Source organism: Pecten maximus, chromosome 10 (assembly GCF_902652985.1).
Source record: "Pecten maximus chromosome 10, xPecMax1.1, whole genome shotgun sequence".
Lineage (NCBI taxonomy): Eukaryota > Metazoa > Mollusca > Bivalvia > Pectinida > Pectinidae > Pecten > Pecten maximus.
Window position 1 is genome coordinate 8,346,693 of NC_047024.1, and position 23,449 is coordinate 8,370,141.

At 36.7% G+C, this 23,449-nt stretch overlaps 1 protein-coding gene across 1 annotated transcript in view; it reads left to right on the forward strand.

The window, feature by feature from the left end:
• LOC117336762 (cysteine--tRNA ligase, cytoplasmic-like) overlaps positions 1-16,966 on the forward strand; it is a 217,028-nt gene extending 200,062 nt beyond the window's left edge. The window contains exons 6-21 of the mRNA XM_033897396.1: positions 187-285; positions 695-847; positions 1,905-2,045; positions 5,309-5,397; positions 5,933-6,054; positions 6,370-6,482; positions 6,793-6,921; positions 7,912-8,145; positions 8,691-8,791; positions 9,054-9,094; positions 9,534-9,682; positions 10,165-10,230; positions 11,271-11,352; positions 11,738-11,946; positions 13,197-13,280; positions 13,751-16,966. Coding sequence (XP_033753287.1) covers positions 187-285; positions 695-847; positions 1,905-2,045; positions 5,309-5,397; positions 5,933-6,054; positions 6,370-6,482; positions 6,793-6,921; positions 7,912-8,145; positions 8,691-8,791; positions 9,054-9,094; positions 9,534-9,682; positions 10,165-10,230; positions 11,271-11,352; positions 11,738-11,946; positions 13,197-13,280; positions 13,751-13,891 — 1,953 coding nt within the window. The 3' untranslated portion in view covers positions 13,892-16,966. The remainder of the gene's footprint in view (positions 1-186; positions 286-694; positions 848-1,904; positions 2,046-5,308; positions 5,398-5,932; positions 6,055-6,369; positions 6,483-6,792; positions 6,922-7,911; positions 8,146-8,690; positions 8,792-9,053; positions 9,095-9,533; positions 9,683-10,164; positions 10,231-11,270; positions 11,353-11,737; positions 11,947-13,196; positions 13,281-13,750) is intronic.
• Positions 16,967-23,449: the final 6,483 nt, after the last annotated feature.

Genomic DNA, 23,449 nt, shown 5'->3' on the forward strand with positions numbered 1-23,449 from the left:
CAATGAATAGAAAGGGTTATTTTTGTAACAAACTGTTTGAAAATATCACATTTATATCTTTTCTCCTAGTGATTTTTATCGTTATAATCGCTTTCGTTATTTTCTGTGACCTTTCATGTGTACGTTACATACAATTTATATCACCTGTATAGTTCTGTATATACCATAAACATTTCCTTGTTACAGATTATCAGACGGGCACGACAGAACTATCTTTGGCAAAACTATATGGGGGAAAGTCATCCATGGAAAAAGGTCATGGACGATACTCTGCTGGCCATGAAGGTGAAGGTCACAAGTAGTGGTATTGTGACAATAAATACTGTGTAACTTGTAGAGTGTACTAATAGTGTGGATCCAGTCAACAAATTATAAACTAAAAGACATTTGATTCATTTGTCCCTAAAAAAAAAGTTTTGTTCATTAAAGAAATGTACATTAATATTAGGATGGAAATAAAATGTTTGAAGTGGTATTATTTAATACCATATCTCATTAGAGTTTAGATGATATAATATTCATTACACAGATGTTATCATTTTTATAATTAAGTAAGAATGTATAATAAACCTACACATCAGGATACTGTGTGCAGCTCCAAACTGTAATATCTGAAAACATCTATATCTATGCAATCTTATCTAGTAAAGAAAATTAAGTTAATTCGTTTGATATATTTTACTGTACTTTCCAGCCGTTCTCCGTAAAGTTGACCAAAGAAGCAGATCTGGACAAGAAAGCTATGTACGAGCGACAAAAAGCCAAGGTTGACGCAGCTGTGAACAACTTGGAGTCGGTGATGAATAACCAATCAAAAGACGAGGCAGCCATTCAGGCCGCACGGGAGGTGAGCCGAGTTGTATGAATTTATTTCAACAAAATTAATAACTGTTTTTCTCTTCAATCAGTAATATAAGCTAACAACAAAATAAATTCTATTGAAAATTGACCAGAAAGTTTCCACTCTTGTGTTCAAGACCTAGCAAAGGAAATAATATATATATATATATATATATACACACATGTGTACGTTACATATGTACATGTATATATATATATATATATATGGGGCAAAGAAGTAATTCAAACAGTGTAAACAATAAGGTTTGTTAAATTTTCGAGGCAATCCGCCCCTTTATCAAAACACAAAAAATCACAAATACAATCACATAATATATATAAGAAGTACTGGAAATACAATAAAATACAATAAGAATGTTTTAGTAACTGGAGAAACCACAATGAACCCTTCGGCAAAATATCTCTGCCGTTGGTCGCATAGCGTTCTAGTGTTTGAACATGATGCAGTCACGCTAGTATCCGCCTTTGGCCCACGTTTGCCGAAGGGTTTATTGTGGTTTCTCCAGTTACTAAAACATTCTTATTGTATTTTATTGTATTTCCAGTACTTCTTATATATATATTATGTGATTGTATTTGTGATTTTTTGTGTTTTGATAAATGGGCGGATTGCCTCGAAAATTTAACAAACCTTATTGTTCACACTGTTTGAATTACTTCTTTGCCCCATATAATCATTACAAGTAATTCGTATCCTCCATACATTTATGTGAGGATCCAGTGTTATCTGGATTATACTGTTCATATTACTTCTTTGACCCTTATATATATATATATATATACATGTACAGTTGTATAAATAAAACTGCAGGTATTTCTGGCTAGGCGATTCGGTGCTGTAGATCGTGAGTTTAAATTGAGGCCTGATCACGGCACGAGTCATAAAGTTGTCTTCTCTGTCATTATTTGTGTTACTATGATACTGTATATATTTTAAAATGTATATGTTAATTATTTTGAGAGGGAAGCTAGGGGATCAGTTAAGAAATTGTCATCACTGTTTGATATTATGGTGTTATCAGATTTATTACTTCTAAACACAGAATCTGTTGGAGTCCTCAAAGGACATTATCAGTGATTGGTTGGACCAAAATCATGGGTCAGAGGTCACAGACAACTCCATCTTTTTAAGTCTACCCAAATACTGGGAGGAAGACTACCACAAGGACATGGAATCTCTTAATGTAAGTATTACTATACACAGGAACAGGGAATCTCTTAATATAAGTATTACTATACACAGGGACATGGAATCTCTTAATGTAGGTATTACTATACACAGGGACATGGAATCTCTTAATGTAAGTATTACTATACACAGGGACATGGAATCTCTTAATGTAAGTATTACTATACACAGGGACATGGAGACTCGAGATCTCAATGTAAGTATTACTATACACAGGGAAATAGAGTCTCTTAATGTAAGTATTACTATACACAGGGACATGGAGTCTCTTAATGTAAGTATTACTATACACAGGAACAGGGAATCTCTTAATGTAAGTATTACTATACACAGGAACAGGGAATCTCTTAATGTAAGTATTACTATACACAGGGACATGGAGTCTCTTAATGTAAGTATTACTATACACAGGGACATGGAATCTCTTAATGTAAGTATTACTATACACAGGGACAAGGAGTCTCTTAATGTAAGTATTACTATACACAGGGACATGGAATCTCTTAATGTAAGTATTACTATACACAGGGACATGGAGACTCGAGATCTCAATGTAAGTATTACTATACACAGGGAAATAGAGTCTCTTAATGTAAGTATTACTATACACAGGGACATGGAGTCTCTTAATGTAAGTATTACTATACACAGGAACAGGGAATCTCTTAATGTAAGTATTACTATACACAGGAACAGGGAATCTCTTAATGTAAGTATTACTATACACAGGGACATGGAATCTCTTAATGTAAGTATTACTGTACACAGGGACATGGAATCTCTTAATGTAAGTATTACTATACACAGAGACATGGAATCTCTTAATGTAAGTATTACTATATACAGGGACATGGAATCTCTTAATGTAAGTATTACTATACACAAGGACATGGAATCTCTTAATGTAAGTATTACTATACACAGGGACATGGAGTCTCTTAATGTAAGTATTACTATACACAGGGACATGAAATCTCTTAATGTAAGTATTACTATACACAGGGACATGGAGACTCTCAATGTAAGTATTACTGTACACAGGGACATGGAATCTCTTAATGTATGTATTACTATACACAGGGACATGGAATCTCTTAATGTAGGTATTACTATACACAGGGACATGGAATCTCTTAATGTAAGTATTACTATACACAGGGACATGGAGACTCAAGATCTCAATGTAAGTATTACTATACACAGGGAAATAGAGTCTCTTAATGTAAGTATTACTGTACACAGGGACATGGAGTCTCTTAATGTAAGTATTACTATACACAGGAACAGGGAATCTCTTAATGTAAGTATTACTATACACAGGAACAGGGAATCTCTTAATGTAGGTATTACTATACACAGGGACATGGAGTCTCTTAATGTAAGTATTACTATACACAGGAACAGGGAATCTCCTAATGTAAGTAATTACTATACACAGGGACATGGAATCTCTTAATGTAAGTATTACTATACACAGGAACAGGGAATCTCCTAATGTAAGTAATTACTATACACAGGGACATGGAATCTCTTAATGTAAGTATTACTATACACAGGGACAGGGAATCTCTTAATGTAAGTATTACTATACACAGGGACATGGAATCTCTTAATGTAAGTATTACTATACACAGGGACATGGAGTCCGTTAATGTAAGTATTACTATACACAGGAACAGGGAATCTCTTAATGTAAGTATTACTATACACAGGAAAATAGAGTCTCTTAATGTAAGTATTACTATACACAGGGACATGGAATATCTTAATGTAAGTATTACTATACACAGGGACATGGAATCTCTTAATGTAAGTATTACTATACACAGGGACATGGAATCTCTTAATGTAAGTATTACTATACACAGGGACATGGAGTCTCTTAATGTAAGTATTACTATACACAAGGACATGGAATCTCTTAATGTAAATATTACTATACACAGGAAAATAGAGTCTCTTAATGTAAGTATTACTATACACAGGGACATGGAATCTCTTAATGTAAGTATTACTATACACAGGGACATTGAGTCTCTTAATGGTAATATTACTATACACAGGGACATGGAATCTCCTAATGTAAGTATTACTATACACAGGGACATGGAATCTCTTAATGTAAGTATTACTATACACAGGGACATGGAATCTCTTAATGTAAGTATTACTATACACAGGGACATGGAGTCTCTTAATGTAAGTATTACTATACACAGGGACATGGAATCTCTTAATGTAAGTATTACTATACACAGGGACATGGAGTCTCTTAATGTAAGTATTACTGTACACAGGGACATGGAGTCCGTTAATGTAAGTATTACTATACACAGGAACATGGAGTCTCTTAATGTAAGTATTACTATACACAGGGACATGGAATCTCTTAATGTAAGTATTACTGTACACAGGGACATGGAATCTCTTAATGTAAGTATTACTGTACACAGGGACATGTAATCTCTTAATGTAAGTATTACTATACACAGGGACATGGAATCTCTTAATGTAAGTATTACTGTACACAGGAACAGGGAATCTCTTAATGTAAGTATTACTATACACAGGGACATGTAATCTCTTAATGTAAGTATTACTATACACAGAGACATGGAGACTCTCAATGTAAGTATTACTGTACACAGGGACATGGAATCTCTTAATGTAAGTATTACTATACACAGGAACATGGAATCTCTTAATGTAAGTATTACTATACACAGGGACATGGAATCTCTTAATGTAAGTATTACTATACACAAGGACATGGAATCTCTTAATGTAAGTATTACTATACACAGGGACATGGAATCTCTTAATGTAAGTATTACTATACACAGGGACATGGAATCTCTTAATGTAAGTATTACTATACACAAGGACATGGAATCTCTTAATGTAGGTATTACTATACACAGGGACATGGAATCTCTTAATGTAAGTATTACTGTACACAGGAACATGGAATCTCTTAATGTAAGTATTACTATACACAGGGACATGGAATATCTCTTAATGTAAGTAATTTTTACTATACACAATGACATGGAATCTCTTTATGTAAGTATTACTATATATACACAGGGGCATAATATCTGCACTTCTATATTTCATATGTTTGTACAGATGTGATTTGTGACATTGTGTTGAGTACTGAATTAAGATCTTGTACCTCACTTGAAGTTACTACCCTTTATTGACCAGGTATCCAAGTATATCTGCTCTATAGCCATCCTCTTTAACCTATTAATTTAGGTACTACCAGCCGACGTCCTGACAAGGGTCACAGAGTACATACCTGAGGTCATTGATTATGTCCAGAAGATCATTGACAATAATTATGCGTAAGTTGTATTCTTTTGTTGTGTTCAGTTTGATTATGCATGCATATCTATCTAATGTATATACATTTAATAACCTCCTTTGATTGGTGGAAATACACTCTTTGTTATTGGTTAAAATACACTTGTGGTTGATTGAACATACCTCTTTTGATTGGTGGAAATATAGTCTTTGTGATTGGTTAAAATACACCTTTTGTGGTTGGTTAAAGTTTAGCTCTTTTGATTGGTCGAAATACATCAATACTATAGGTTACATCAATCACTGTATGACATAAATATAGTCTCGAAAACTGAGGAGAAAATACAATAAACTTTCATGACAACTTATCTTTTAGTACCAGGTTATTAAACAAAAGTTCATAGGTCAATTATTAAACTATGATATTGTCCTTAACTTAACCTATATGTACCAGTAAGTTGAATTAGTTGTATATGTATCCAAGCCCTGTGAGCCTCTTGTTATAGAGGGCGTAAAATGAGATGTACTAAACCTGATAAGGTTTCCAGTTATAATTTATGAATCGTTTTGTTTCAGATATGAAGCCAATGGTTCTGTGTACTTCAGGACATCTGAATTCTCAGAATCAGATGGACATTTCTACGGCAAGTTAGTACCAGAGGCTGTCGGTGATGCCAATGCTCTGAATGAAGGGGAAGGTAACTCCTTGCTTTCTATGAGACCATTGAATATATTTTGTTCCAGTATCAAACAGGAAAATTGATAGACCTGATAGAATGTATGTAGGATTATAGATAAGCTAATGTAGTGAGAATTCCTGTTGTTTAATAAAAATCTTGAATCTCTTCAATTTACCTGTATTGGACTTGAGGTGTATAGGTAGGACTTTCTGTTATACTCTATATCAATCTTTACCTGTGTGATACGTTAGTTGTACAGGTAGGACTTTCTCTGTTATACTCTGTATTAATCTTTACCTGTTATAGTCGTACAATTTACCTGGGTTTTTTAAGGTGAACTTAGTGTCTCTGAATCTCAGCTCGGACAGAAGAAAAACCAGAGTGACTTTGCTCTATGGAAAGCTTCAAAACCAGGTGAACCATCGTGGGATTCTCCCTGGGGAAAGGTGTGTGGTTGGTCATTTTGAATGTGTCTAATTCTTCTCAAAACAACAACAATTTCAATTTTCATCAATTTTTCCTTTTGAATACAAACAAATATATCTTTTCTGATATTATCAAACATTTACACATCTATGAGTTTTCCATAATGTTTCTGATGATAAAACTGTTAATTTTCCACTTGATTAGACATCCACCTGGAATTAAACGATGCATATACTATTGTCCAGAGTTATAAACAAATATTTCATTATAAAAAGAAAATCTCCACTTACTAAATACTGCCAGAGTGAACAGGTAGATTTTACCTTACAGGGACGCCCTGGCTGGCACATTGAATGTTCCGTAATGGCAAGTTGCATTCTGGGAGAATCCTTGGATATCCACACTGGAGGATTTGATCTCAAGTTCCCTCACCATGACAATGAGTTGGCCCAGGCTGAGGTTTGTAGTGGAACCTTGTAATCTACATGGTTATACTCTGGTTGAGGCAGTTTACTCTATAAACCATTTTGTAAGGGAAGAAAATCCATCCAATGCGAAAGGTTTTCTCTTTTTTCCCCACAGTGAAGGGGACACAATATCGCTCAGTTGGTTAGAGCACCGACCACATAACTTCAGGTGAAGATCAGAGGTGTGTGGTTCGACACTCCCTTCCTGTATATGTTTGTGTTTTTGGGAAACTGAGATACAGGCAGCTCTATGTTAATTGTCAAGGTTTTCTCCTTGGGCAAGACACTTTTACCCTACTTGCCCTGGATGGCATGTGACAGGCCTCCTATATGTTATTCAGTAAGGCAGTCACCAACTACTACAAGGGAGACTCTGCCTCAAAATGACTCTGGCTGTTCACAGGTAATAAACCCAGCAAACAAATAAACCGCACAGTGAAGAAACAGAGGATATGATGTTCCTTTGCTGTCATTCATCAGCATCAATGTTAAGAAAGGTCAAGGTCACAGTTACTGAAAATAGAAAATTTGTTTCTATGCAATAACTCAAATTCCCTTTGGCCTATCGAACTCAAACTTTATGCAGTTTTTCCTTACCACAAGTGCTTGCATGCATGGGTTTGTTTTTTTACTGGTTCGAAGGTCAAGCTTACTGTTACTATAAATAGAAATTCTGTTTCCATGCAATAATGCTGGTAATCACCCTAATATTCAGTGCAGGCTACACATCCACTTCCGAGGAATTCTAGTGATACATCTAACTCTGGGATTTTTTTGTCTTCATTTGTTTTAATTCCCATAGGATCTATTTTCATTTTCTGCATGCTGCATTGTAAATAATTTTACTCCAGTTTTAAGTTTCTTTGAAGGACGATTGCTAATTTTCCTTTCTGTCATCACGTCCACTCTGATCCCTGTTCTGAGTATAATCTACAGCTGTGTACGTCGTGATATTCATTGTGGTCTATCATTACCTTTACAGGCCTACTACGAAAACGACAACTGGGTCCGCTACTTCCTCCACACAGGACATCTGACCATCGACAACTGCAAAATGTCCAAGTCACTCAAGAACTTCATTTCCATAAAGGAAGCTCTTAAGAAACACACATCTCAACAGCTGCGTCTGCTCTTCCTTCTCCACGCCTGGAAGGATACTCTCGACTACGGTGATAACAGCATGGAGGTCGCTCTCAAGTACGAAAAGAATGTCAATGTAGGTACCAAATTATACCAGGGAAGGAGGTGGAGAAGTGCAATAATAGGTACAAAAATAAATTTTGAGTGGCAAATGCAATTATTATCATATCACTTTTACCCTTTCTCAAGAAATTTAGAGTAATTTTATCAGTATAAAGGTAACGACAGAAAAAGTTGTGTAGCTATATCACCAAAAAAGGCCTGAAAAGACCTAAGTTAAAGCAGGTGATTACACTTTTTAAATCCCTGTTTCCTTGTCTGGGACTTTTGAAGTGCTGAAAGTTTTGTGCTGAAATTGGATAGATATTTATAAGGATTTTAATGTATGTAATTCAACACACATTCAATGTAAGTACCACTGAGGTCAAGAAATTTGATGGAAGACATGTTGTAAAGTGTACATGTGTTGCATGTTACATTTTGTCATTTGTGTTTTAAAATTGATGTAGTAATGGCAGAGTAGCCATTCTTTCAGCAAAGCACCATGTGACAACCACAAGGCTTTCATCTGTGCCTCATACTTATCAAATGAAAATTTAAGTATACCTTTTCTGTGTGCAGGAATTTTTCCTCACTGTTAAAGACGTTCTGAGATTGACCCCTAGCACTGGCGTAGCAGCCTTTGAAAAGTGGACCGAAGACGAAGTAGCGATGAATGAAACGTAAGAAAAAATAACATCTTTAACATAAGTAGGCCTCCATGATCATGTCTGTTTTAATAAGCTAGAGTTAATTTGTACAGGTACACAAATAAGAAATTACATCTTTAACATAAGTAGACCTCCATGAACAATCTATACAGGTTCACAAATAGAAAATAAAATCTTTAACATATGTAAGAATCTCATATCACTGATGTTCAACTGCATGGTCTTCCACTTCTTGTAGAGGGAAATGTTTGTCAGATTTATTTCCTTGTTTCAGCTATCTGGCCATGAGACGAGATGTGCATGCAGCTTTGTGTGGTGAGTATATGAGAAATATTTGTAAATTTTTTTTTTTGTGTTTATTTGTCCAACTCATGACATCCTGGTCACGCACCAAAATGTTATTAAATGGCATTTGAAACACAACCAACACATTTGGCTAACATTGATCAACCGTTCATTCAAACTAAGATACCTGTGGCAAATGTCACACTGATTCTGACATCATATAGTATAGTACCTATTTGTCCAACATATAAAACTTCCTCAATTACGATGGTTTACGATGGTGCCAAAAATACCATTTTGTTCTCCAAGTACGTACGTTCTTCTGTAATTCTGTTGTTAACATTACATATATGCATGCATGAGTATAATCCTTGGTAACCCAGCTATACAACATAATTCTGGTGTATGTCTTAATAGATTTGTATTGAGTTTGTCTGAAGATAAAATGACATTTTTGATGTTTGTACAGATTCCATCAACACCCGTCAGACTTTAGAAGTGATGAGAGAAGCCATATCTGCCTGTAATATCTACATCACCAAGTGTAAGGTGGATAAACGCTTCCCCAATCGTATGCTGCTGAAAAACATGGCTACCTACATCACTAACATGCTGAAGGTAACGCTGCATTTAACAGAAACATGTGATATGTTGGTTTTTATGTCTTTATTCAGTTGTCGTGGCTGCTATTGACTTGATTTCTGATTTCATTTTGATTCATACCTAAAAGGTAGTGGGCACTTTTCTAAGAATTGGGAACATGGTACATCTTGATTTCACATCAGTATTTGAACGATATAAAAATCAAATGTTACTGCAAACTTCATTGCAGATTAATCACCCAGGAGAATATACGTACTGTATAAAAAATTTAGCCAACATCTAACTGTACCTTAATGAGTTATTTACAATGTGTAATAAGTCATTAATAATGTGTAATAAGTCATTAACAATGTGTAATTAGTCACTAATTTGTGTAATAAGTCATTAACAATGTGTAATTAGTTACTAATTTGTGTTTATGTACCTATGAAATGTTGTAGAAATCCCTATATTTTTACAAGACACTTTTGATTGTTGACAATGTCCACTACTTTCAGATTTATGGTGCAATAGAGACCGAGACTGTGATTGGATTCCCCCAGGGTGGAACTGGTGGTACTGATGTAAGTCTGGCTGGAAATTAAGAGACTGATCTATTATAAGTATTATTTCTAGATATGTTTAAGAACGATAATAACTGAAGTACATTGGTAACAAATGATATTCAGTTCCACAACACTGTCTGTCTAGTCTAAATCTCTCAGGGATCTTTGGTGTCCTCTGTGGTTACTATGGTGTCAGACCCAGTGTCATTCACAACAGGTACCCCCTACCAAAATTATCTGGGTGTCAGACTCAGGTATCCCCCTACCAAAATTATCTGGGTGTCAGACCCAGTGTCATTCACAACAGGTACCCCTAAAAAATTATCCGAGTGTCAGACCCAGTGTCATTCACAACAGGTACCCCCTACCAAAATTATCTGGGTGTCAGACCCAGTGTCATTCACAACAGGTACCCCTACCAAAATTATCTGGGTGTCAGACCCAGTGTCATTCACAACAGGTACCCCTAAAAAATTATCCGAGTGTCAGACCCAGTGTCATTCACAACAGGTACCCCCTACCAAAATTATCTGGGTGTCAGACCCATTCAGTGTCATTCACAACAGGTACCCCCTACCAAAATTATCTGGGTGTCAGACCCATTCAGTGTCATTCACAACAGGTACCCCCTACTAAAAAATTATCTGGGTGTCAGACCCATTCAGTGTCATTCACAAAAGGTACCCCCTAAAAAATTATCCGAGTGTCAGACCCAGTGTCATTCACAACAGGTACCCCCTACCAAAATTATCTGGGTGTCAGACCCAGTGTCATTCGATCACAAAAGTTACTCCAAGGAGGTACAATGTACATTTTTTTATATGATGGTTTATTGCCAGGTTCAATGGGTTTTCACCTTATCTGGACGTACACTTTCCCCAATACATCAGTATTTTGTTGTGTATCAGGTACACCTTGTATCTCTGTGATCTCTCTGAAGCTGTTATAAATCATATCTTGTTAATGTCTTATTATGATCTATGATGTTCTGCTCTTTGTCGACTGTAGTGTTAATGACTTATTATGATCGTTGATGTTCTGCTCTTTGTCAACTGTAGTTGGAAGGGACAGTGATGCCATATCTCCAAGCATTTGCCCAGTTCCGTGACGATGTGAGGAAAGTTTCTCGGGAACAGAAAGGTTGGTGTCTCCACACTGGTTACTACTGTAAACCGCTGTGTATTACAGACTAATCAAATCGTACAAGTTTAAGTTTTTTTTTTAAATGCCCAACTTAACAGGAAGCATTATGGCATGTTGTCTGTCCTGTTTATTGATAATATTTGTCTACAAGCTAGAAACAAATACTTCTTAATCGATAAAAAGTTTTTGAAATCTTCACTTTGCCACAACTAACAAAATCCATCTAAACGTTATGTAATTATCAGGTGACATGTAGAGATGATTTGATATCAGACATTTCTGGTATCCAAGTTTTCACTAATATAAAGCCTACTTTTTCGAGAACAAATGAAGGGATTTTGAGTAAAATTTGCTAATTAACTTTTCTGCATGCTTTTGCCAGTGGTTGACATCCTGAAGATTTGTGACCAGGTTCGTGACGATACTCTGCCAAATCTCGGAGTTCGTCTAGAGGACCATGAAGATAGACCTACTGCCATTAAATTGGTCGATCGGGAAACTCTCATGAAAGAGAGGGAGGAAAAGCTCAAGCAACAAGAACTGAAACGAAAAGAAAAGGAACGAAAGAAGAGAGAACTTGAAGCAGCTAAGGTATAAATGATCTGGACTTTGGAGTCTATTTAACATCCCACTCATATTAAGTTTCCAAATTAGGGAGCGGTGTTGTAGGATATACCGGTGTCATGGGAGATTTATGGTATGGTAAAATGTAGAGAGAGCAGTATTGTAGGATATACCCGGTGTCGTGGGAGATTTGTGGTATGGTAAAATGTAGAGGGAGCAGTATTGTAGGATATACCCGGTGTCATGGGAGATTTATGGTATGGTAAAATGTAGAGAGAGCAGTATTGTAGGATATACCGGTGTCATGGGAGATTTATGGTATGGTAAAATGTAGAGAGAGCAGTATTGTAGGATATACCGGTGTCATGGGAGATTTATGGTATGGTAAAATGAAGAGGTAGCAATATGGTAAAATGTAGAGAGAGCAGTATTGTAGGATATACCCGATGTCATGGGAGATTTATGGTATGGTAAAATGAAGAGGTAGCAATATGGTAAAATAAATAACCTGGTGTCATGGGAGATTTGTGGTATGGTAAAATGTAGAGGGAGCAGTATTGTAGGATATACCGGTGTCATGGGAGATTTATGGTATGGTAAAATGAAGAGGTAGCAATATGGTAAAATATACCTGGTGTCATGGGAGATTTGTGGTATGATGAATGTAGAGGTATCAGTATTTATACCCAGTGTCATGGGAAGTTTGTAGTACGGTAAAATGTAGAGGTATCAGTAGTAGGATAGAAATGTCCTCAACTTCCTTATAAAGTAAGTAAAATGTGGAGATACAATTTCAGTCTTGAATAAATAATATAAAAACATTCTGCACCTGATCAGGGTCATAAAAACAGCGTTCATACTGTCAGTTATGATCACAATTTATTACTGCATCGCTAGGATATATACCTGTTTCTCCATCTTCAATGGTTTTAGGATGATCGTCGATTACAAAATTGATGCTCGAGCTGCTTTGTTACAAAAAAATACTTGTATGTTCAAACTTTGGAATCATTATGAGCAAAACTTTTTTACCAAGATTGGCAGGCTAGTTTTAGTTTGATTTATATGCTCATTAATTTCTACCAAAAATTAATTAGATATAAGAAAGATAAAGATAACCTGCCCGAAAACATCTTGGTGCTCAGTTCTCCTGAGTTTTCTGTAATATTATTGTAAAATTGATACGTATACATTTCATATTTTTGAAGCAGTCAGTATTTCTTGATAATTACTGTTAGCAGTTATTTGATTATAATACTGATGTTTTGTGTATTTAGGAGGCTAAGGAAGCACAGGCACGAATTCCTCCTTCTGAACTCTTCAAGAAGGAGACCGATAAATACTCTAAATTTGATGACAAGGTAAGTGGCTATGTAATGACTATTGAGGAGTCGTTTAGGTACTAAATTCAAGTATCCATGATTAAAAATACACAGGTATCGCTCCCAGTATAAGATGGTTTACAATAGAGGAGGTGACAGGATGGCTGAGGGTGGTAAAAAGAGGGAGTGAATATTGTCTTTGAGACATATAAGAAATGGAGGTAAATTATCATGGAGCGTAATTATGAGAAATGTGAATGTAGTAAATTATGTATCACTGGGTATGAGCGGAATGAAAGGCGGAATTATATAATTGGCATATTGGTCTTATCAATATATTAACAGATTAATATTTCTATAAGCACTCCTGGCAACACAAACATTTTTTCAGTGAGACTGCTATATGTAATACCGTTGTGGCCTGTAAGCTTTCTTGTCTTCTGAAGAGTTGTGTCTTAACTTAGGACATAGTTGTAGACTTCTGAAACAAATATTCTTTATTCTAACAGGGAATTCCAACCCATGATGCTGAGGGAAAAGAGCTCGCTAAATCAGCCCTTAAAAAACTCACCAAGATGTATGAAGCTCAGGAAAAGACATACAGCAAGTACCTGAAGAGTCAGCAGGGAGGGGCCAGTGGGGAGTCTTAATCAATGAAATCTTGAGAAGATTTGATAGACATAATTGTTGTGACTGTATCGTGTAGCTTATATCTGTCATTAAACTTTTACACAGCTTGAAATGCATGTCATTTCAAAAAAGGAATTTCTGAATATTTCTGAATTGTGCACTTAATAACTGACTTTTGATCTGACCACAGGAATCATCATTGTTGTGTTATAAGTGGTTGTCACCTTGTGTACCACTTACCAATATTTCCTGGACATGTAATGCCCCAAATCAATGTTTCATGTTGTGACATTATCATATGTAGTATGTAGTATTTTTAATTGGTAATGGTTTATGTCCCTAAAGCTTACTCCCAGGAATTTTATTCCACTGTGATGGTAGATAGAATTATTAATCCATTAGATATCTTTCTGAGATCAATAAATCACAAATTATGAAGGTAAGGTAAATTTAAATGGTCCTTATTCATATAAGTAGGCTCCTAAGACTGTCACATCCCAGATCCTTGGACGTAATACAATCGAAGACAGTTGAGTCCCAGCTACTCGGACATAAGACAATCTACATTATTTAAAGATAAACTCACTAATCTTCATCGCTTGCCATTTCTGCAAGAGTTACCATCCTGAGACATCGCAGTTTGATTTTGAATCCCTATCACTCGAGTATTTTGCTTCTACAGGGTACAAAATCACTCTGTACTGTAAAAATGTATTGTAACTGTCAGTCAGCAGGTGATTTGTTAACTACCACCAGAGGTAGATGATTAAACGTGGAATTAAATATTCTTAAGTGATTGTCACATTTACAGTGTTTTGCCAGTGTCTCTGTGGATCTGAGGACTGATAGGGAATGATTTACCTATGTCTGTGTATACCTGTTGTAATGCTCTGTGTCGATCGTTCGTGTATTGTGTAATCACAAGGAGGATTAGATGTGTATGTTTCAAGCTTGTCTGTCAATTCTGCTGTATTTAAAAATCTCCACTAGTAAATACGATCCACATGTTTATGGTGCCTAGTAAATACGATACACACGCTTTGTACGTATGTTGTCTAGTAAATACGATCCACATGCTCTGTACGTATGGTGCCTAGTAAATACGATACACACGCTTTGTACGTATGGTGCCTAGTAAACACGATACACACACTTTGTACGTATGTTGTCTAGTAAATACGATCCACATGCTTTGTACGTATGGTGTCTAGTAAATACGATCCACATGCTTTGTACGTATGGTGTCTAGTAAATACGATCCACATGCTTTGTACGTATGGTGACTAGTAAATATGAGACACAAGCTTTGTACATATGGTGCCTAGTAAATACGATACACACGCTTTGTACGTATGGTGCCTAGTAAATACGATCCACACACTTTGTACGTATGGTGCCTAGTAAACACGATACACACACTTTGTACATATGGTGCCTAGTAAATACGATCCACATGCTTTGTGCGTATGGTGCCTAGTAAATACGATCCACATGCTTTGTGCGTATGGTGCCAATGTCTCAGGATTATTTATAGAAAGTTGAAGTGGATTTCCTCTCATTGACTTCAATTCAATCCAACTTTATTTTGTTCTTATTGGATAATTGACTTAGACCCTGTTCTCAATGTTTTTGTCATTATTATTTATTTGTTGACATTTTATTAAAAATAATGCAAAATATTACGAATCCTCTGTAGAAGAGTACATGTATTATCAATTACAGAGACTAAGATTGTCTGACCTCAACAACACTTTTACAATCTACACAATTATCTTTAATTTTGTTTGTACATTTTTTATGTATGACTGTTCACTTTAAATGACTATATAATAGGAGACCATTATGTGGTAGAGCACTACAGGATGTGTTAACAGTTTAAAGACACAATGTTGGTTGTGATATAAAGGACCAAGACAGCCCCCAGTAAATTGTACTGGATGTATTACGCAACAGACTGTGGAGTACACAATCTTAGAAACAGATAATTTCGAGTGTTTTCTCTCGGAGCAATTCCTACAAGATTTGGTTGGAGGCAAGGGGATGTTTAGGAATGATATAATGTAAAAAGTGTCCAAGGTTTATTGTCAGGCCTTACAATAACCCAGCATCATCTAGTGCCTTCCTTAAACCCACATTAGAACTCCGCGGACAGGTAAGGTTATTTCCCATCAATAACTTTAAGAGAATTTGTAAAACCCAAAATTTCTACTGTCTGTATACACCCAAAGGTCCAACTCAAGACAAAGATTAAATCTTTAGAATGTTTCAACTAGTCTGAAGTGTTTATCCTATAATCATGTGAAGAATCCTGCTTAAATTAGTGAAAGTTACCTACAGTTACGGGTGTGACGCCTAAGGTAAACAGCTATTTATACCATATCTTAAAAACTCTAATCTGATTGACCTAGATCATTATGGTCAGGAAACAACACGTACAAGCCCAAATCAACTGATTAATTTACTGATATAGATATTTAGATCTACATTGTTTACTATTATAACAACTTACATCAAATTATTAACTGTTTTTCAATTGATATCCACCTTTTTTTTTCTTTTTTTTTTAAAATTAATATTTTGTAAAATTATACTAAAAAAAATTTTTTTTATAGTTTTTGCTTAATAATGATGCCAAGGTATTGTCTTAGTGTTGATAATATGTATCTTTTTAAAAACAACAAAGGTTACATACACAATAGAAAAATCATAATTCACAATTCACAATTCATAGAGTGATTAAACCAGGGCAAACTATAAACAAAAATTACAATTTGTATGGAGACTCCTGTAAAAGTACAAGGAGAATAAGACCAGGTGTTTCAGGGGAGTGACCGTCTTCTGTTTCATTGAGAACACCCACCAGATAAAATAATAGATAAAATGTTTCATGAACATTACAGACACTGATTGTAGTCTTATACAACATGTATGTATAACCGGTTATATTGACTGTTTTTTCTATCAGTTAATTCAATTGAAGGCATCAAATTACCTATACTGATAACAGTTCCAGCATTTGAAGTTACTAAATGCATGCATGTCTATGCCAGATTTTTTCCATTGACAAATTTAAATAAAAAAGTGATGGCAACCTGTATCTTTTGTTGTTTTATCTTTTGTTTTGACACCAGTGCTGCCTGTTCTATAGGAATTAGTTTTAAACAAAAATCTGGATCCGCCATCACCTTTCAACTACTTTATACATCATCACACCTAAAATGTCGTACCTAGACATAGAAGCACAATACTCAGTCCTGTCAATTGATACCCTGAATACACCTCTCCATTCTTCAACTTGCCCGGCAGGTTCGTCATAAGAATTGTACCTGCTGTACCCAATTGCATGTTTGTAAGAGGCGACTACATTTGGGATCTTATCACTGCCTCACTTTTCACATTCAGTTGAGCGTTCACTCTAGTGAGTAAGGCTTTGGGTTCTGTCCCCTGGCCGAGACATACCAGAGTCTATAAAAATGGTAGTTATGTATGTACAGACTGGCTCAGTACTCAGAATTTTGAGAATGGGACGAGTGGTTCACCCGTTGTCATTATAATGTGACCATGTAGGATGTCCTACAAAGTGTCTTCAGCAGTATGCTTCATTGAGGTAGCACTATCACAAAGAGACAACCAGTAACATGATCACAGCCTCCTAAAACACGGTCACCTCACACATCACAGGGGAGGCCGTCATAATGCTCATAGATGTTACGAAGTTAAACAATACAAAACCAAACCCACACAGGGTCAAACCGTCAAAATGTCCCTAGATGTAGATAGAACGTTAAACAATACACAGGGAAGGCCGTCATAATGCCCATAAATGTTGATAGGACGTTAAACAAGACACAGGGGAGACCGTCATAATGCCCATAAATGTTGATAGGAAGTTAAACAATACACAGGGGAGACCGTCATAATGCTCTTAGATGTTGATATGAAGTTAAACAATACACTGGGAGGCCGTCATAATGCCTGTAGATGTAGATAGGACGTTAAACAATACACGGGAGACCATCATAATGCCTGTAGATGTTGATATGAAGTTAAACAATACTAAACCAAACCCACACAGGGGCAGACCATCATAATGCCCATAGATGTTGATAGGACTTTAAACAATACACAGGTGGAGACCGTTATAATGCCTGTATATGTTGATAGGACGTTAAACAATACACAGAGGAGACCATCATAATGCCCATATATGTAGATAGGACGTTAAACAATACACAGGGGAGGCCGTCATAATGCCCATAGATGTTGATAGGAAGTTAAACAATACACAGGGGCAGACCATCATAATGCCCATAGATGTTGATAGGAAGTTAAACAATACACAGGGGAGGCCGTCACAATGCCCATAGATGTTGATAGGAAGTTAAACAATACACAGGGGCAGACCATCATAATGCCCATAAATATAGATAGGACGTTAAACAATACACAGGGGCAGACTATCATAATGTCCATAGATGTTGATAGGACGTTAAACAATACACAGGGGCAGACCGTCATAATGCCCATATATGTAGATAAGACGTTAAACAATACACAGGTCAAACCATCATAATGCCCATAGATATGGATAGGAAGTTAAACAATACACAGGGGCAGACCATCATAATGCCCATAAATGTAGATAAAACGTTAAACAATACACAGGGGAGACCATCATAATGCCCATAAATGTTGATAGGACGTTAAACAATACACAGGGGGAGACCGTCATAATGCCCATAAATGTTGATAAGACGTTAAACAATACACAAGGGGAGACCGTCATAATGCCCATAGATGTTGATAGGACGTTAAACAATACACGGGGAGGCCGTCATAATGCCCATAAATGTTGATAGGACGTTAAACAATACACAGGGGGAGACCGTCATAATGCCCATAAATGTTGATAAGACGTTAAACAATACACAAGGGGAGACCGTCATAATGCCCATAGATGTTGATAGGACGTTAAACAATACACGGGGAGGCCGTCATAATGCCCATAGATGTTGATAGGACGTTAAATAATACACAGGGGGAGACCGTCATAATGTCCGTAGATGTACATCTGTAGATAGGATGTTAAACAATACACAGGGGCAGACCGTCATAATGCCCATAGATGTGTATAGGACGTTAAACAATACACGGGGAGACCGTCATAATGCTCTTAGATGTTGATATGAAGTTAAACAATACACAGGGGGAGACCGTCATAATGCCCATAGATGTGTATAGGAAGTTAAACAATACACGGGGAGACCGTCATAATGCTCTTAGATGTTGATATGAAGTTAAACAATACACAGGGGGAGACCGTCATAATGCCCGTATATGTTGATAGGATGTTAAACAATACACAGGGGCAGACCATCATAATGCCCATAGATGTTGATAGGACGTTAAACAATACACAGGGGAGACCATCATAATGCCCGTAGATGTAGATAGGACGTTAAACAATACACTGGGAGGCCGTCATAATGCCCATAGATGTTGATAGGAAGTTAAACAATACACAGGGGAGACCGTCATAATGCCCATATATGTAGATAGGACGTTAAACAATACACAGGGAAGACAGTCATAATGCCCATAGATATAGATAGGACGTTAAACAATACACAGGGGCAGACTATCATAATGCCCATAAATGTTGATAGGAAGTTAAACAATACACAGGGGCAGACTATCACAATGCCCATAGATGTTGATAGGACGTTAAACAATACACAGGGGCAGACCGTCATAATGCCCATAAATGTTGATAGGAAGTTAAACAATACACAGGGGCAGACTATCATAATGCCCATAGATATGGATAGGAAGTTAAACAATACACAGGGGCAGACCATCATAATGCCCATAAATGTTGATAGGACGTTAAACAATACACAGGGGAGACCATCATAATGCCCATATATGTAGATAGGACGTTAAACAATACACAGGGGCAGACCGTCATAATGCCCATAAATGTTGATAGGACGTTAAACAATACACAGGGGCAGACCGTCATAATGCCCATAGATGTTGATAGGACGTTAAACAATACACAGGGGCAGACCGTCATAATGCCCATATATGTAGATAAGACGTTAAACAATACACAGGTCAAACCATCATAATGCCCATAGATATGGATAGGAAGTTAAACAATACACAGGGGCAGACCATCATAATGCCCATATATGTAGATAGGACGTTAAACAATACACAGGGGCAGACCGTCATAATGCCCATAAATGTTGATAGGACGTTAAACAATACACAGGGGCAGACCGTCATAATGCCCATAGATGTTGATAGGACGTTAAACAATACACAGGGGCAGACCGTCATAATGCCCATAGATGTTGATAGGAAGTTAAACAATACACGGGGAGGCCGTCATAATGCCCATAGATGTTGATAGGACGTTAAACAATACACGGGGAGACCATCATAATGCCCATGTATGTAGATAGGACTTTAAACAATACACAGGGGAGACCGTCATAATGCCCATATATGTACATGTATATAGGACGTTAAACAATACTAAAGCTAACCAAAACCTCTTCATCTCTTTCCAATGCTTTACGGTTAAAAGAAGTCGGCTAAGCTGAAGCACTGTTTTAAAGAGTTGTCTTGGTCAGAGGACGAAACCAAAAAAAGGCGATTGATACAAAAGGCAATTAAGAGGTAATTATAAAGACATTGTTTGGAAACGAAGTGAGAGAAGAAAATCATGATCCTAAATGCATTCGATGTTATATTTATTATTTAGTGTATTCGACGAATTGTGGTGATTGTAGGCGGTGTCATGTAGATGGTAAAACTACGAGGGCTGATTGATAAGTTGTGAGCCTCATATTGAAGGATTTGAATTTTGCCGGACATATTGTATTATTTTTTCAACATGCCACTTTTATAGAACTGCTTTTCTTGGCTGTTCAGAAAGTGATCCACTGCATGTACGATGTCAACATCGGACTGAAAGCGGGTGTCTGAAATAGCTTAGTCTGGTGGAGCGAGATCAGGTGAATAAGGCAGATATTTAATTAATTTAAAGCCACCATCGTGGATGGCAGTCATGACAATGACAGAGGCATTAACAGGAGCATTGTCCTGATTGAATGACATCTTCAGTGAGCTTTCCGCAGCACTTATTTTTTATATTTTTCTGTAACTGCCTCAGAAGTGAAGCATAGTATGTACCATTGATTGTTTGTCCCTTTTGGAGATAATTTATCAGCAAAATACCATCTACATCCCAGAAGACCGAGGTCATAATCTTCCTAGCTGATGGAATAGTCTTTGCCTTCTTTGGCAGAGGAGAGCCATGGTGCTTCCATTGTTTCGATTATTGTTTGGCCTCTGGGGTAAAATAATGGACCCATATTTCATTCATAGTGACAAATCTCTAAAGAATGTTGCAGGACCTTCCTCAGAAAGGTTAAGATTAACACGCGATGATGTGCACCTGGTGTGCTTCTGATCAACTGTCAGAAGTCTTGGTACCCATCGGACCGAAAGCTTTCCCATGCAAGATCCTCGGTCAGAATGAAATCCTCGAGCTCTGACGGTTTCGCTTAAATTCCGCCACCCACCTTTTCAGTGTAGCATATGAAGGGACATCTTTTCCCAGTGTTGCAATCATATTATGGATATCCTGTTTCATTGCGTTATAAAACACATGTTTCCAGTATTTTATATTGCTATATTAACGCCCTGGTCAGAATCATCAGTTTACTTTGATTTGGTGTATCACATTGACTTTAATGCCACTTACGATCCAGGTTTTAACATCCTTACGACATAAGAGTCGTTTTTCCAATTTTATTAACATGTTGCCTTCGTTTTTTTTTTTTTTGCGATTTTATGTTAAAATTACGGTTTTATATTTACACAATGGAATTCTGTTTTTGTTTTTTGTTCTTTTAATTTATTTATTTTCCATTTCTTCAGTATTCCTGACATATTCAGTTGTCGAGGTTCATAGAAATGATGGTTGTTTGCGTAAAGCTGGGTTCAGGAGATACCTTGAGAGGCCATCGACACCCAGTAGTATCTTAATTGATAAACACATTCCGGATTCTACGTGTATCCGTGTACAATAGGAATCGTCTTATCATTTCCCTTTGAGAATGTACTAAGAGGAAATGCATAGTTGTCGGTGTATAAAGAAATAAACGTCATATTCCTGTGTAGGAACCATCAAGGTAAGTGTTTTATTCTAATCTACAGTATTAATAACGGTACTGTTATTCAAGATGTGGTTACGGGGTTAAAAGGCTTCTTGATAATATATTTAAAGTGAAAATGTGTTTCTATTAAGTTGTTGCTTTTTGTTTTGATAATTAGACAATAAGACAATACAGAGTTTGTAAAGTAATTGTTTCAATATTTTTTATCACAGCATATAATTATAAATATGCAGCAACCCAGGCCCTGGAGTTTACATCAGCCTGCTTCTCTCATAACTTTGCTGTAGCATCCAACATCTGTCGCGGAAATCGCGACATTTGGAACTGGCTGTTTGGCACTTTGGGAATATATGTGTTACAGTGGCGTAGGAAGCGGGGGGGGGGGGGGGGGGGGGGGGGGGGGGGGGGGGGGGGGGGGGGGGGGGGGGGGGGGGGGGGGGGGGGGGCAAACGTATCTTTTTGGCATGTTCTAAATTTGACAGTAATTCCCAGGGTGTCCAAATGTAAGACACCTATGTGGGGTACATTCCCAATGATTATTGAATGTATATATGCCATACTTTGTTCTCATTGTGGTGATTTTTACGTCGGTCAAACTAATAATGAACTTAGAACTCGCACACAGCGACAATGCGCCTTTTGTCGGAATATATCTGACCATCCCGGTCACAACAGCTTCTCCAGAAAGGTTGCCGACGGTTAAAGACTTATCTGCGTAGGACCATGGCTCATGAACGACTGAACAATTGTATGCTGTGCGTTGTGCACACAAACGTTGTTGGAGAACAAAACTTGATTGGCATAGCAAAAATGTTTGTGGAGAGAAACGCTAGGCGAATAATTCAGTTTTGAATATGAAGTGTTAAACATCGAATTTTGCATTTGTTTTGTCTTTTCGTTAGGATTATTGTGATTAATGTTTTGCTATAGATAATATATCCTGATTTGCATAAATAACTTATTTTGCACTACATAGATATCATGGGGATGTTGACATGATAATTATTGACTAACATTGCGGAGATGGCATGCGATTTTCTTAGTACGTACAATTTAACTTAATAAGGTTACCAAAAAATCTTGTACCATCTAGAAATGGAAAATTAACATAAGGAAAATTGAAATGATCCCGCTTATCATACAGCCTAGGAGGTACGCTACCCATGTGATTAGCGTAAGTGGCTAATGTCCAGAATGTCCAGTTTTTTATGATTCACGTGACCAATAAATGTATTTCATTGTAGTCATTATAAAACATGCCTCCATTGAGTTGATAATAACTTACAACTTTGAATTTTCGCATAAGTTTAACTTTTTCATTTGTAGTTTTAAAGCTACGATTGTAACATCCAGTTTGCGTGTATCCTCTCGTATATATGCAGGACT